This window comes from Anneissia japonica, unplaced genomic scaffold (assembly GCF_011630105.1).
Source record: "Anneissia japonica isolate Jap-2015-1 unplaced genomic scaffold, ASM1163010v1 scaffold1511_len2985839_cov193, whole genome shotgun sequence".
Lineage (NCBI taxonomy): Eukaryota > Metazoa > Echinodermata > Crinoidea > Comatulida > Comatulidae > Anneissia > Anneissia japonica.
Window position 1 is genome coordinate 980,476 of NW_022685291.1, and position 17,321 is coordinate 997,796.

Sequence of the window (17,321 nt, forward strand, 5' to 3'; positions counted from 1 at the left end):
AAGTTAATCAAAACGACGATAAACTCGGTTGACATTTCAAGATATAGAAAATGTATTCAACGGATGTTTCAAGAGCTCCTGCTCTCTTCTTCAACGTTTTAACCGACTGAACATAAAATCAAAGTATTTGTTTAATAAAGGTCATTGAATGTATAGCCAATTAAAATGACAAGATCTTTGTTAAGGCTTGTTTATGACCATTTATTGACCGTTATTCGACAATACAGCTAAAGTTTATAGTCCGCTTTGCTATTGTTAAATTGTTATAACATGGAGGAATTAGTTTAATTTAACTAATTCCTTCATGGTACAGTATATAATACTTTGATTTTATGTTCAGTACGGTTTACAGTTTACACTGAAGAGAGGATAATCCAATAAACTGATTGTATGTTTTACTCGGTTCTGGTTGGTTAATACAATTTTTTATACTATATTATGTATATTTATTTATTTATTTATTCAAGACTCAACAGTGTATCAAAAACACCAATAACAGAGTCGCCATAAAAATATACAAATCATTCATAAAAATATATAAAATTAAAAAAAACAAAAAAAAACATAAAAAGCATAAAAAAATCGTAATAATATATTAAAAACCGGTATTTAGTATAAGATTAAAAATAGAAATATTACAATTCAAAATATCAATATTAGGAAAAATTTGAACTAGATTATTATAAGAAAGTGCAACACGACGAAAAATACCATTAGTACAAACATTAACACGAGAGTACGGAACTTTTAACAAATGATTGGTACGAAGCCTGCGCACAGGAACATGAAAATGTATGTTAGATCTTCCAAGTTGATAAAGAGAGCAAGGGCTATAAGAATATCCGTTTTATTTTATTATATTTTAATAAATGTGTGTTCCGCAAGTCAACATTCAATGATTGTACATCGTCTTCTAATTGTTTTTACATTTTGTATATACTGTATATAGGTGTACATCGGAATAATACCCATGTGCCTATACAAAATGTATGTGTATCAGTTTCATATAAATGTATTTATGTACATTACAGGACACATTGAGACTGCTTTAATTGAGCGCCTGTTAGATCGTTTTCCTGACATTGAAAACACAGTCGTTGAACCCAGCGAAGATGCTGTTACCGAATATAAGAGATTAGTTAATGGAAAGTTCGAAAACGTGGAATACACCTGGTTAAACATGACTTTCGAACAATTTTGCGACCAACTTCAAGCGACTGAAAATAAAAAGAAATTCCACCACATCAGTGCGATAGATTGTATGTATCACCTCGACAACTTCAGTGACGCTCTCACATTCTTGTATGACAAATTGGAGGAAGGAGGAATAATGCTAATTGCTATTTGTTCTGGTAAGCGCATAGGCACGTTCATTCAAGCACAGACCTACTTTAACATTTGACAACAGTAGAGTCATAGCAAGTAGGGCATATGGCATCAGTGGCGTAGAAAACACTATTTTTCATTTGGGGGGGGGGGGTGGGGATGATTGGCGTGTTAGCGCCAATGTGTGCGCTTGTGCGGACAGGAGATGTGCCCCCCCCCCTCTCTGAAGCTGGAAACCTTGTTTTTGCAAAATAAATTGGTGCAAGTTGATGAATACTTTTAGCGAAATTTTGATCTAAAATGAAAATAAAATTTACCGTTAACAATATGGCATATCTGTGTGAGATATTCACAACGCTTCCTTGTTGAATGCCATGAGGGAGGTCATTGATGTGGAGCAAAAAGGGAAGTGGAAGAATAAGTACCGTAAATATTTTATAGTATTTTATTGACTTTCTTCATTTTTACACTTTTATTATAATAAATACATTCGCTCATGAACGATAAACCTCTTGGTGCCTATTTTTGTTGTTGTTTTTATTACCACTGGTATTAACATGGTTTTGTAAAATATTAAATATAATAATAAAAATAATGAGTATTTATATGCGCTATTCACATAACTGCTTAAATGAAATGGCCAAACTTGTTTTTACGAGTTTCTGATCGAGAAACAAATTCTTTGGCCAGTTTCATAATGTCAATGTCATCCAACATTGACTTGTGGATGTTGGCCACTGCACAAGAGTTTAGCCTCCTTTGCATCATGTTGTTTCTCAACCAGGTCTTGAGTCGCTTTAATGTTGAGAAGCTGCGTTCACACTCGCATGAGGTAACTGGACAGACCAGCATTAACAAGGAGTGATAACACCTTTGGAATGTCGTACACACCCTTCAGTGTGAAAATGTGGCTTGCTTTGCAAGCACATCTAACATATGAGGAAAGAAGAGCTTAGATTGATACCAGATCAAATAATTTTGTTATCAACATTAATACATTATGCTAATTTTCATCTTTGTAAGCGCATAAAACATTGCAAATTATTTCTGTGACAGTCTTGACGTGTGTAAAGCTCCATTTTATCCTATACATGGTCAAAATATTGGGGGAGATGATACAATGGACCATCCTCCCCTTGTCAAATATTGGGGGATATATCCCCCATCCCCCCGGGATCTACGATGTATGGCATTATTTTATAAACAAAGTGAGCATTGAACCTCAAAACTTAGCTCAGGTGATCGAATTTGGTAGAATTACGTTTTAAACTCGATATGCATATCCAAATTTCATATTGACACCAACTTTATTTATATATCTTTTATATTTCAGCTGAAAATGGGATGCACAAAGCTAAAGTACGTTATTCGAAGCTGCCAGAAACGTGTTTCATTACATCCACCGATATAATGAAAATTTGCCATAAGAACAAAATTCCATACCAGCGTTACCACCATGCGTGCCATACCGACATCACGGGGTTATATTCTTCCGATACTGTGACAGAAGAAGAGAAACTTTTGCTAGATTTTTGGATCCAAGTAAAGGGCTTCAAAGAAAGCGTAACAGAAAGTGCCTACAAAGAGGCAATTAATTTTATTAAAAGCCCAGATTGCTCAGTCGAACGAGATGGGAAGTTACTGCTAAAGAACGATTTCGATTTACTATTTATCCAGAAATAAAGATCGATAGGCATGTTTTGCAAATTTAAGAATTATTTTCAGGTTGTCATGATGCGTTATTTCGACATTTCATTGTGTATGTCAATTGATGTTCATTAGATAGACGACATTTTTTCTTGATTGAAATATGTCGGCCTAGATTAGATATAGACCTGTCTAGTAGCGTAGTTTTAGCAACGCAAATAATTGGGGGTGGGGGCTATTAGGGACCCATCCATGAATATGCCTAAAAATAATAATTACAAATTATTTCAACTAAATATTTTTGAAGAAAAATAAACGGTCAATTTAAGTCTGCAAGTGTCATTTCCGGCCATGAGGTACCATCATAAATCTAGATCGTCCATCTGTGAAAGTCCCTCCCTGTGCCCGTTAATTTCGAAATGCCGGATCCGCCAATACAATCGTTTAATTTTACGTGCCACTTTCTTGATTGGTTTAGAACAACCAGTTTAGAAGGGGTAGGGGAGGATCTAGATTTATGATGGTACCATATGATTCTCTCAAGAAATGTGTTTTTTGTTTTTCTATTTATTCACCTTTTTATATTTCTGATTTGCACTGTTTTTGCCTATCGGATCAATACTAATTTCATTTTTACCATGTCGTTAAAATGACAATGAAGGAGTACGTCGTATCGTATCGTACCTTACAAATAGTATATATATAATAACGTACAACTGTAGACTCTGGCATATGAAGGACTTCACTCGTGTTATTATTTTGTTATAATATGTAGATCATGAAGGTGTGTCTCAAAATGGGTAGACTAAGATTCTTCACATACATTAGAGCAATTGGCCTACTTTGCATCTTGTTTGATGAGGTCTATTGCGATTTCTTTGTATATATAAACTAATCGATTGTGTTATAGAATCGTATGTTGACTAGAAACAACTTTTTAAAATATCGGTAGGCCTACCATATCAGCAGGAAACACAACCACTTACACCTATGCGACTATTGTGCTGACAAAAGTTAGAAAATACTTTTCAAAATGTTTTTTTTTTTTTTTCAGTTTAGGGGCTTGTATATTTTCTATTGTGATCGAGATTTTATTACATTAATTGAGGTACCCAATGCTCTAAGAAAAGAACTCATTATTTTGCTATACTTGTAAGTCTATTTAATATTTTGTTACGGTTTTCCACAGTTATCACAAAACGGTAGGTATACTAGGCTAGGCCTACTCTAGTCTTTTGAACCCTATGTGAACCAGTTGTTTCATATGATTGTGTGAAATTAAAGACAATGAAAAAAACTTAATTGGCTCCAATCGGATTCGTCGAATTTCCAACGACATTGGAAATCCCTATTGGAGCCAGTGTGACCAGTGATTCAAATCAAATTATGCCGAAGTTGATGGGAAATTTAGCTAAATTATGCCAAATGTTAAATTTCGAATTAGCGCCCCTCCAAATATTCAATTTAAAATAAGCGCCCCCAAATGTTCTAATATATCTACGGTTTAAATTGTAGTAATACACAGATATGCATTGTAAGGTTATGGGAAACACAGATAGGCATTACAGTATCATAATTTAAAATTATGGAAAAGTAAAATATTGTACTATATATTTTAGCACCTTTGGCCTTTAAAAACACAATGTCTATCTTGCTCAGATTATCATTTATTTTTCTGGAAATTGTGATATTTTGAACCATATAAAGTTTTATTATGAAGTTTTATTACAGTATATATTGCCACAATAATAGAATAATAAAAAAAAAATTGAACACAGTATTGACTAAATCCCCCGGCCATGTATAACACACTACAAAAACAAAATATGTAATTGCAGAATAGTATATAGTTCAGGTCCGTACGCAGGATTTTTATTGGGTGGGTGCGAATTTGTAGAGATTGTAGAAATAAGATTAGCACTAACAAAGAACATTTATTTTCTTTTGGAGCTAATATATCTACGGTTTAAATTGTAGTAATGCACAGATATGCACTGTAAGGTTATGGGAAACACAGATAGGCATTACAGTATCATAATTTAAAATTATGGAAAAGTAAAATATTGTACTATATATTTAGCACCTTTGGCCTTTAAAAACACAATGTCTATCTTGCTCAGATTATCATTTATTTTTCTGGAAATTGTGATATTTTAAACCATATAAAGTTTTATTATGAAGTTTTATTACAGTATATATTGCCACAATAATAGAATAATAAAAAAAATTTGAACACAGTATTGACTAAATCCCCCGGCCATGTATAACACACTACAAAAACAAAATATGTAATTGCAGAATAGTATATAGTTCAGGTCCGTACGCAGGATTTTTATTGGGTGGGTGCGAATTTGTAGAGATTGGACCAAAATTGGAGGGGGTGCGCTCGGGCATTTTCGATAATTTTAGGTTTAGTTAATCGATTTCTAAAGAAGCATATACGGTATTCAGTAGCGGATCTGTAAATTAGGGAGGGACTTTCACAGATGGAGGAAATATCACCTTAGCCCCACCATGTTTGAATCTGATGGAAGAAAAATTAATGAACATGGGACAAGAGCCTGAAAGTGCACTCTCATACAATTTAAATATCATTTTCTTTTTTTCTTTTCATTTTATCATTGTCAGTACCCCTGCGTACGGGCCTGTAGTTGAGCAGCAAAAGCGAAACCATTGCAGTTGTTATAACCAACTCCCTGATCAGTCTCAGCAGTAGAGTACGTCAGCCCGAGTATCATTTAAATCTTAATAAAACTCAGTAGTAGGTAAATAATAAAAATAAGAGACTTGTGGCAAGTCTATAGTCGGTAGTACACTACTCCCGGACGCATGCCTTCCGGACGGCCAGAACGAACGAACGAACGCGAATTTCGCCTTCAGCGAGGACAGGACAGGACCGGATCGAGTAGGCCCTACCCCATTAGCTCAACCCGCCCTCGATAAACTAACGTTACGTTATCTCACTATCATTAATTGGATTAACACATTATCTAGGATAAAGTACTGAGTGTTCACTGGTGTCCTTGCATTTTCAATGTGTGGTAAAAAAAAACAAAACAAAACAAAAACCCACAGGGAGGCAGCTGCTAAATTATTCTATTTTTTTTCTCTAAAATTTTGCCAGCACATATATGCTAGATGCTAAATGGGTCTAAATATGCTCAGGGTGGCGCCAGGATTTGCCCGACGGAGGGGGGGGGGGTACGATTCCCCCGACGAGGGGTCAGATTTCCCCGACGAAAGGTTTCGAAAGGGTGTCCCGGGGACCAGCGTGCCACTCACAATTTTTGATATACCCAATGACTGGGTCGAAATTACCCAAGATTCAGCAAAAATTGCCCAAAATACCCAAGCTTCCTGAAAACGCATTAAAATTTGAAAAATACGTGTTTTTCGCATGTATAGTTTCCCTTTTAGTTCAATTTATGAACCATTTTTATTGTAATTGTTTGTGTTAATTATTAAAATTAATATTCATGAGGTGATAATACCGATAGAAAAATACGCCCTCAGTCAGTCAGTGTTACCAGTGTAGAACCGGTGATCAAGTTTTATTATGTAATGCATTAACTAGGTAAGATCAATTCTGTAAACAATTCTGAACATATGTTTATAGCAAATTAACAGTCAATTAAGAATGTTATGTACACTTCGCTGAGTTTTACTTACTTGAACTTGGACTGAAATATACTTTGTTACTTTCTTAGTAAAAATAAAATACCCAAGGATTTGAACGGAATACCCAAGAGCCCAAGACCAAGTCAAAATACCCAAGATCTTGGGTAAATACCCAAGCAGTGGTCACGCTGCCGGGGACAAAGCCCCCGAAAATTTTAACTATTTAGAAATCCTGGTTCGATTGGATTTGTCATTTTGGGAAACTACGGAAAGGCACGCGGCGGCGGTCCAAACATTTAGAGGGCAGTATACAAAAAAAAAAAAAAAAAAAAAAAAAAAAACATGGTCAACTCTGACGGTACAGTAGTAATTTTTATAAAATCCAGACTAGGCCTAGCCTTAGTTTAAAAGACTCTTCCAGTTGGGGTTAGGTGAGTACTATAAATCAGTAGTGCCCATATGCGTTAGTTTTGTTTTTGGGCCTAGGCCTAGGCCTAGTTCTTGAGGTTAGGCAAAATTTGCTAGGCCTAGGCTGCTGTTTCCCCCTAGCCCTAGGTCTATCTAGGCCTATATATATAGCCTAGGCCTGGTCCTACCTACCCTGAGCTAGCCTATAAGGCCTACTCCTTCCCTAAGAAGAGGGGCCTCAGCTTAGGCCTAGTAGATTATGTTATTGACTGCTGTGTAGACTAGCCTAAGCTATACGTACCCAGAGTGGTCACTAGTGATGGGCGTAGGCCTAGGCTTCAATCTAGAAAGGCATGGAGCCTAGCATGGCCACTGTAGTAAATATTAGCTAGAAACAAAAAAAATTGAAATGTCCCAAATATTTTTTTAATTTATTTTTAATAGAAAGACATAACTGAATGAAGCATTTTAAAACAAAAATTATGTAAATCGGACCAATATTAGCGGAGATATTTCTATTTTAAATATGTTTTTTTGCTGGAGTTAATTCCTATTGTTTTTATTATACAAGAAGTGTGTCCCTTACAGTATAATTATGTAGCATTTTAGGCCATGTTAAAATAATACTCGACAATTACTAACGATTATAATTTAGTATTTTAGTATATATATTTATATTAGATTTAATCATTTTTATCAATATTTACGTATAATAAATGTGGCAAAGACAAGCCAAACCAGTCACTCGTCGCAAAAATCGATTTTGAGTTATTAATACAGTGTTAGATAGTAAAATAATAGCTATAAAATGGTAAAAAAATCATTCAAATTGGACTTTTCCTTATGAAGTTACAAGCGTTTAACCACACAGCTGTTTAAAGAACAATATATGAGAAATTAGCCGTCAAAGATTATGATTTCAGGCATTTCTCATGCAGAAACTATCTTTAAATCCTTAAAAAGTATTGTTTTTACATTGAAAATGGGGAAAATAACAGCATAGAATGATGTGTAGATATATAAAGGTTAGTTTTGTACAATAAAATAGATTTATAAAACTTTGACATTCTAGCATGTTTTAGCCATTTTCTCTGAAACACGATTTGTGACGAGTGACTGGTTTGGCTTGTCTTTGCCACAAATTATATTGAATCGCATAACTCTAGGCTAGACTAGGCCTAATTGTGTACTTAAAATGTATACTTCCGCGAAATACCCAATTAATACATTGGATATCCTATCTCCGTTGCGGCACTATTTTCTATCGCGATGTTTGTATTGCCGATCTATAGCGCCCTCTATCGGTTTTGTATCTAGCTATCTATATAAAGTGGCGCCTCCCTCTCCCTACTAAGTTATAGTAGGCCTATATTATTAATTAGTTATTACTTGACCTAGGCCCTAGGAATAATCATTGTAACTGTTTTGCATTTTGGTGATTTCAGCAAGCAATGCATGTATCCTACAAATAGAAGATTACACAATGTGTATGTAGTAGAGTAGTACAGATATATCAGGCCAAGGCCATCGCCACTTGATAAGTCTGAAATTTCAAAGATGGATGAGGAAGTAGAGGTGTCACCGGAGGGTCTACCAATGATGGAAGAGGAAACCAAATATACATCAGAAAGAATTAATGTGTTAGAAGAAGAGCTGCAAAAGGAGAGAGAACTCAGAAAAGATTTGGAGGACCGCAATGGGAAACTGAGATTCACGGTACTACTACTAAGTTACAAGAATAAGATATCGTATACAAACTTCTCAAGTGCTACGGAATTTTTGTAGTTATAGGCTTGTTGCCTAATTACTGATGTACGGAAAAAGACAAAAATACTACAGAAACTTATCGTAGGCCTACACAAATAGATAAGACCTAAAGTCCAGAACAAATGACTATTCCATCAGGATCTTTGGTTAACATTGCCCCTAGACAACTCATACTTGTCAGATTACTGATGAATTATTTTGAAAACTGAGAAAAAGTGGCCCGTAAATCTTCATCCTTCCCTGTTTGTTTGAAATTCCACATCGAATTACAGACAATCAGGCCCAAAGACGATCGGGCCCATTTACAGACGATCAGACCCAATTCGAAAGTGGTTCGGATCGTCCTGAAAAGTGACCCATAAATCTTCATCCTGTTCAGTTTGTTTTAAATTCCACAGATATACCTGCAATTTTTAGCAACCCCTACAGTATCTTGCACTCAAGGCAAGTCATTAGGTGCTATGGAAATTTTTTTTTTGACTATGGAAATCTGAAGACATAGTTATGGAAATGCATGTTACGAACTTAAGCAGTCTGCATATATCATTAATAATTATTATGAAAATGGTGGGGATGACAACTTTTCTGATGGTGGTGATGGCATTGGTTGTGATGGTGATGATGACAGCCACTGTCATGATTGATTGTGACATGGTTGTGATGGTGATGATGATATTGATTGTCGTCAACACAACCATCACAAGCATAGGCATTATAATGCTTAGGTTTATATTTTTCAAATCACAGATATTGTCACAAAAAAATGAATAATGAACAAAGCCTAAGTGAGGGTACAGTAAAACTTGCCTAAGTCAACTTTGCTCGAATAATTCTAGACTGGGTTCCAGTCCCTAAACTTAGTCTTAATCAGTAAAAAAACTGGAAAAATCGATTTGGCACCAATGGCGTTCCATATTACCTATTTGACTTTGGCGTTTCATAGTATACTTTTTCTTGGATTAATTCGCTTCAAAAAAGTTTCTTGACATAATCTGACGCTGGTGGCGCTTTCCGAAATGTGCTAATACTACGAAAAATCAATAATTAGAGACTTGTGGCAAGTCTAGAATAATTCCTAAGTTGATCTGATTTATATGCTAAATTGTTGTGTTTTCTATTAATTAAAGATCTATGTTGAATTTTATCCAAATCAAACAATTTTTCAATGCCTTTTGGATTCACTTAGGCAAGTTCATCTGTATGTCTATATGCATCTGCTTCAGCAGATGCATATCATTATTGGACATTTACTCACTGGGAATATTTTTCCTAGATTGCTGAACTTCAAAAGGAGCTTACATCTTGGAAGGAAGGTAAAGGTGGGGTTGATGTGGCCATACAGACCAGTGAGGAGGAAGCAACAGGACTGAACAGTAGCATTGGTGACACCAGAATCCCAGAGAAGATAGACAAAGATCATCCAGTAGGTGGTGATAGTTTTTCAGTTGTTAATATTCTCATCTGTACTGATAATTATACAATTGAAAAATATTATAAAGTTCTTGGATTATTGAGGTTTTTATTCATCATTATTAACACTCTGACCGCCAAGGATTTGAAAAAATAGTATCAGCCACCGCCAGACATTTTAGCGAATTTTAACACTTTTCCGAAGCTCGTTGAGAATGCGCATGTGATCAGATTGACATGTAATGAATACTAACTTTACAATGGTACCAAACACTTTATTCTAATCACATTCTGTGACCCGTAACAGTAAAATGAAAATGACTCACTTTTGGAGATTTACGGAATTTACCACAACGAAGCTGAGATAATTGCGATTTCTTGAAAGTAAATCAATACACTGTACATGTATATACTGTAGTGTTGAAATTGTTAGTACATGTTGGTAATTACTCCATCTATCGGATTCCGTAAAAAAACCTGAAACACAGAGATCTCCGTGTTTGGCAGTCAAGCGCTGTGTTACCAAACACGGAGATCTCCGTGTTTGGCGGGCAGAGTGTTAACTAATAATTATGGCTCAGCTTTGAATTGTTTTCGAGTGAAAGAAAAAACTCCTTTAATTTTGCTTAATTTTTGACCAAAGACCCTGGAATTTGAGGGAAAGCATTTTAAGCACAAAGTTACAACACCTTTCCTGAGTATGGACCTTTCTGGAATGTCAATCAATTTTACAACTGACCAATCAGAACAGGGCCAGGAATCCAAGGGGCTGGGCTTAGCGGAAAGGTCCATTAAGGCCTGTTTATGCTTGCAACGTGTTTTCACCCAGCACGAATCAGTAACGATTTATCGTGTAACGACGTCATAATCATGAGAAAAACGATAAAATCATTTTTACTACTATGATTATATTGTCTTTTATTTTCTCCATTTGAACAGATAGTTTTTTTAGCCTTTTATTGTTATTGTTGCAAGTATAAACAGGCCATTGTGCAGTAATCAACAACAATAATGTAAAACTAAATTTCCACTGTGTTTGCTCCAGCATTTTAATTTACTTCAACACAGAGGGTGCTATATAAATTGATAGATTATGTATATTTTTATATAAGATTTTCTATTTCATTTTTTACTAGGTTCCTGACGAAGCTCATTCGATAGCAGATAGCCTCCGCGATGCAGCAGAAGCCGCAATGACGCACTCTGGCTTTGTGTATGATGAAAACTCGGGGTTGTATTATGACTATTCATCTGGGTATTACTATAATCCTGTAAGCTGGTACCATCAGCATTGTCATCATTATTTCCCATAGAGCTATTAAACAACTACTGTAGAGTGTTGACTAGGAGAATAGCAATGCAGAGTTGTGTATATGTTATTTTCATTCTTAGGAAACTTTCCTTACCATATTTTGCTACATACTGACTAATCAGTTTTATGAAATCTACTAATTTTTTTTGTTATAATTATAACTGACAGGAAAATCACCTTTACTATGATACCAAAACTGGAATATACTATTACTTCAATGAAACTAGCAATGCATATGAGTTCCATTCCCAAGTGGAAATGCCGGACCAATCTCAAACCTGGCAGCAGGAGACAGAGGAGACGGAGGGGAAAAATTATAACAGAAGAAAAAAATACAGGGAGAACAGGAGGAAAGATGTCAAGGAAAAGTACCGGCACAAAAATGAAGTTAGTGATTTGCATACTACGCAAATGATATTTTATTTTTCTTTATGTTTTTATTCATTGTTATTAATCCATGCAACAACATTAGTGATGACTTGTATGAGAGTACAATGTATGAGCAAGTTAGATTTATGCAATTTTTTTCTCTGTTGAATTAGGATGAAACAAATGTGAATTACTAACACTGTGGAACTTTAAATAAAAAATATTTGCTGATCATTAAGGAATTGATGCCTGAAAATCATATTTTTTGTTTTCACAGATTGATAATTTAACAAACAGGGTGTCGGACTTGCACCTTGGCTCCCGGTACGGTTGTCAACCTTCAACGAAAACAACTTACAATATAGGTAAGCAGGAAGGCCTGTTATTTACAAGTACCTTGTTTTGTTTTTCAGAAGAGTAATCAGGAAGAGATACATGATCGCAGACGAGAAAAGTATGATCGCAGGGAAAGAAAGCATTATCGCAGAGAAGAAATGCACGATCACAGGGAAAAGCGAAGAAATGACAAAAGGGTAGGTCAAAGTGAATACCGTCGTAGGGATGAAAAACGAGATAAAACTCATGAAATTACTAAGCACAGAAAAGACAAAAAGTATGGAAAGAGCAGATATGAAAATGTTTATTCAAGTTCAGATGAAGAGATGATGAAGCGTAAACATAGCCACAAAATGGATGGTAAAGCAAAAAGAAAAGATAAAAAAGGTTGTTACCTTAAACATGAAAAGGATGCTAGTAAACGTTTGAAAATGGATAAATACATGAGTTCCGGAGAAGATGAGAAACAGTTTAAGACAGATAACAATAAAAGGGACAGAACTTCCAAGGATAAAACGTCAGTTAGAACTCGTAAAAATAATTCTGGAAAAAGTGGAAAATATATTGACATCATTGTTATAAGTTCAGATGGATCTGAGATCGAGGAAGGGGAAATCGGAGACGTTGAAGACATTGAGGATGGAGAGATTCCATCTAACTCACCTAGTAGGGATTCCTCTGAAAGGAGTTCTCTCTCGGACATCTCTACTGATTCAATGAAAGATACTTCTGGAGAACTGGAGAATGAGAATGAGGAGGAAGAGATGGAGGAAGAAATACAACAAGGTTTGTATAGGATAGTTGAATGAAGCCTGATACTTATTTTCTATCATAAAATAATGATAAATTATTATTATTATCATCATCTCTATTATTGAAATCATGATGATCAATTGTAATCTTTTCTTATTGTACAATAGTTTAATTTTTTTTTTGCATTATTATTTTAATTACAAATTGTTGATATAAAATGCACATCAAAGTACATAATATATAAGAATTAATTATTATTAATGTATGTGAAAAAAAATGTATTACATGTAAATTTATGAAAAATTCTTTAAAATTAAATACCTTTCCTATTATGGACTACCTCCACTTAAAGACCACTTTCTGTAGTTCCATATTAACAAATATTTTATATTTATTCTAATTAAAGACCAAAGCTGCTAAAGACCATGGAAGCCCTGGTCCCAGAAGTGGTCTTTAATTGGGGGTGGGGGGTGACCTGTATACAATGAGATGGAATAAATAATATTTTTAATACTTACAATTTTTGCGCCATTAAGCTTCTTAAAACCACTGCTATAGTGCTCAGGATTGAGCTTGTGCAGTCAAAAGAAGAAGTTGAAGAACATTAATTTGATTGTTGATGTACTTACCTTAGTCATTCATTTTATTGCAGTGAATCGTCGTGAATACCCACCATGCATCAGGATGATTGTAACAAAGTCGGAGAGTATTCCGCCTGGAAGTTTGTATATAATAACATGTATGGGAGGTAGCATAGGGAGGTAAGAATCGAAGACACCAATCCCTAAATCCAATACACTTTATATATAAAGCAGGTGGTGTGATGATGTAAATCTCTGTCCAGACTATCAAATTTTATTTGACAAAAACATGTGACATGCCTGAATATGGTCATGATGACATCACATCATGACCATATATAGGCACATCATGACTATATATGGGCTTACAACAGTTTTTTGTCAAAGAAAATTTGGGCTAAGCTTTGGACAACATCAGACAGGTATTCTGGCAAGGGTGCAGATCTGTTTTAAAGGTGGGGGTCATTTAGTGAATCCACATGCATTTCATCCCCACAATGGTTGGGGCTGAGGCGCAAAAATTTGGGGAAATGTTGCCCTCTAGTTGGCTGGAAATGATGCTCTTACATAGTAAAATTCATCATCATCACATTGCCATTATAGTCAAAATGAAACGCCAACAAATTTCTCAAGATCTTTTATCTGCAATTTTCGGCAATCATAGAGATCTAATTAATCTCTGATGTACCATGGAAAATAAAACTTAATTGTCTTTGATGTATTTCCTTACTTTACCTACTTCATGTGCCAAAAACCAATCTTATCTTGACACGATTTTTCTCATACTTTTCATGTAATAATTGACCTTTTCCAGAGAGGGCAGTGAGCATGCAGTTGTTATTCCAGAAACAGGGGTTAGCAAACGACATGCTGACATTTACTACTCACAGGAATCGTGGCAATATTTTATCAGGGACTTAGGGAGTCAAAATGGTACCCTCATCAACTCAAAAAGCTTATCCCAGGTGAGGGATGGTATTGAAGCATAATACTGTATTTTATAGTGATGGTGATCTCTAACCTGATTCTAAAAAATCTATTTACCAACAGTACATTGGTTTTTATGATATACAGTGCTCACTTTGTTGTATTTTAAACTCAGACGCCACATTTTTTGTCACATGGCTTTGAGTAGGGGCGGATTTAGAGAGGGGGGCCCCGAGCTGGCTGTGACCCCCCCCCCTTTCAGAAAGTTACACAAAAAACAAAAAACAAAGAAAGAAAAAGAAATAATTTATCACCCAAGACAACTGAAGAGGTTATTTTCGGGCATATAGAAAACAAAAAATTTGTGGGGGAATTCCTCAGACCCCCTAGGAAAGTTTTATCTCGATCGGCCCCTCCCCCTTTCGACATCTCTGTATACACCCCTGTTGAGGTCTACAGGGCTGTATGTACAATAAAAAAAAAATACCAGAAAAGCATGGCATTAGCATCTTATTGAATGCAGCCACCATTTCAATTAGACATATAATGTAATGTAATACTGTTATAATATATTTAAACTCTAACTTGTAGCCTCGCACTGAGAGTGAATCTCACAGTCTCTCACACAAGGACTACTTGACCATCGGCGGGACAGTGCTGCGGTTACACATTCATCCTGGAGCTGAAACGTGCGATGACTGTGAACCAGGCCAAGTGCAGGCACTGCTTGCTCAGAATCAACCAAAAGGTGAGATATTTGTTAAAAGATGATTAAATATTTGAAAGTGAGCAATACTGTTTTTATTTGAAATTGTCATGTTTCCAAGAAAAAATATGTGATATTATTATGTAATGAAAGCTAAATCTATCTACCCTCTTTAGTAAAATGCTTCAAAGAATATAGATTTTTTTTTATAACAAAGCAATTAAAAAACATAAGAAAAAATAATAGATAGTTAAACATGGTACATGTTGACTTCTTTTAGCTTCTGTGACGATATCTGCTGACAAGGAGCAACAACGACGTAAAGGACTTAAGGAGATAAGGAAAAAATATGGGCTAGCTAAAGACAACTATGTGGAAAAGAACCCATCCACATGTAATCCATTGTACAAAGACAGAGCAGAGGGTCGTCGCAAGACTGTTGGTAGCGATAATCCACACCAGAAAGATGATGCACCATCATCAGTTGACAGGTATGCAGGCTTGTCATTGATCCCTACTTTTTGTGTTATCGTTTTTGCGCAATAATAAAACCAAAGAAAGCAAGTCAAACTGCACTCTCCTTTCCCCCCCCCCCACTTTCTACGCTATCTTTCATTGTGTATAAGGATTTAACTACTCGCTACTGTATTTTACCATTGTATATATAAAACATTACTTCAATAGGAACCACATCCCAAGTCTTGCTTCACTATTTCATTACTATAAATAAGCAAGTGTACTAAATTTTTGGTTTATCAAGAGATGACTTCAATTAAGGATTAATAATGATTATTATTACTGTATTATGATTTTTATTTTCATTCTACTGTATTCTCTTTATTAATAAAGTATTAATTCTAATCTCATTAGGGAAATTGCCTCAGATAATCTTGGTAGGAAGATGATGGAGAAAATGGGTTGGAAGTCTGGAGACACCCTTGGCAAGGATAACACTGGGATCAAAGAGCCTGTAAGTCATAATACCTGCATAATACCAGTTTTTGTCACCTGATCATTCATCATCTTTAATTGTTAATTGCGAAGTGTTTTTAAATGGCCTCCCCGAGACGCTTCATTTTCGTTTAAACTGAATCTTAACTTTTAGTTTGAAAAGTGGGTGTTGACAGTTTATCTCCTTTTATATATTTCAGATAAATGTGCTTTCCAATAATAAACGTGCTGGTCTAGGGGGTCAGGCACAGCGCACAATCTCCGACCTTGCACAAGGGAGCTTAGCATCAGAAAAATGGGACAAGGCTCGAGCAAGATACGATGCCATAGCAGGAGGAGCAAAAACAGAAATCGACCAAGAAAAGATTATGGAAATTGGCAAAGGCTCAGCACAATCAAAAGTGAAAAGTATACAGATGAATTGGACAAGTGGAGGAATTATGAAGCCACAAATTAAAAAAGAAAATATATTTGGAATTGATGAGGAGGAGGAGGAAGAAGCAGAGGATGGTCCAGTCAGTTAGGTTACCATAGTGACCGTGGATGATGTCATCAATATACTGTAGATGATGAACGCATTTGAAGTTTTACATCATAATTATCAGTCATCATCATAAGTCTATAAAAGTGCTTTAACTACTGTACATATTTTCATTTTTTTAACATACTGTACAAAAGTATTGTGAAATAAAATATCCAGTATTCGGCATTATGTTATTGTATATACCTGAAGGACCAACATCTGAGAAACATTTTATAATTTAACCATGTAACTAAACACACAAGGAAACTTCCAGTTAGAGATAAAGAGTGGGTGTGTGTGCGCATGTGTGTATCCAGAAAAACCACAATGCAGAATGGATTAAATAAAATTGTAATTGTTCCTAAAAAGGCCAAAATCTCTGCTGGGGGGAGGAACAGGATCTCATACGATGGAAACTAGCATCAGAAGAAATGGGACAAAACTTGAGCACAGTAAAATGCTTTAGCAGTAGGAGTGAATACAGGAAGATACAGAGGATTAATGGGGGAATTAGATATGGTACATAAAAGAAAATATATTTATGGCGAGGAAGAAAAGGGTAGTGTAATTAATTCAGTAATTAACTTTGATGATGATCATCTTTTCTAGTGTAGATGGACACATAAATATATGATTATGATCAGTGGCAGATCCAGGGAGGGTTCAAGGGGTTCGGATGAACCTCCC

General features: G+C 35.4%; 2 protein-coding genes across 4 annotated transcripts in view; both read left to right on the forward strand.

Moving 5' to 3' along the window:
* LOC117110069 (histamine N-methyltransferase-like) overlaps window positions 1-4,450 on the forward strand; it is a 6,962-nt gene extending 2,512 nt beyond the window's left edge. Inside the window, exons 2-3 of the mRNA XM_033252654.1 lie at window positions 1,032-1,352; window positions 2,660-4,450. Of these exons, the coding sequence (XP_033108545.1) occupies window positions 1,032-1,352; window positions 2,660-3,009 (671 nt within the window). The 3' untranslated portion in view covers window positions 3,010-4,450. The remainder of the gene's footprint in view (window positions 1-1,031; window positions 1,353-2,659) is intronic.
* Window positions 4,451-6,904: 2,454 nt separating this feature from the next.
* Window positions 6,905-16,820, forward strand: LOC117110077 (angiogenic factor with G patch and FHA domains 1-like). 3 transcript variants are annotated; one of them, XM_033252678.1, is made up of 12 exons: window positions 6,905-7,022; window positions 8,445-8,715; window positions 10,040-10,189; window positions 11,313-11,447; window positions 11,657-11,875; window positions 12,135-12,222; window positions 13,599-13,707; window positions 14,342-14,492; window positions 15,046-15,202; window positions 15,441-15,651; window positions 16,031-16,130; window positions 16,312-16,820. In XM_033252678.1, the coding sequence occupies exons 2-12, from the start codon at window positions 8,557-8,559 to the stop codon at window positions 16,633-16,635; spliced, it is 1,803 nt and encodes a 600-aa protein (XP_033108569.1). In that variant the 5' UTR covers window positions 6,905-7,022; window positions 8,445-8,556; the 3' UTR covers window positions 16,636-16,820. The 3 variants fall into 3 exon arrangements, with proteins under 3 accessions (XP_033108569.1, XP_033108556.1, XP_033108562.1); XM_033252665.1 differs by lacking the exon at window positions 12,135-12,222 and adding an exon at window positions 12,271-12,979; XM_033252671.1 differs by lacking the exons at window positions 6,905-7,022; window positions 12,135-12,222 and adding an exon at window positions 12,271-12,979 and having other exon boundaries at window positions 8,193-8,715.
* The last annotated feature ends 501 nt before the right edge of the window (window positions 16,821-17,321 follow it).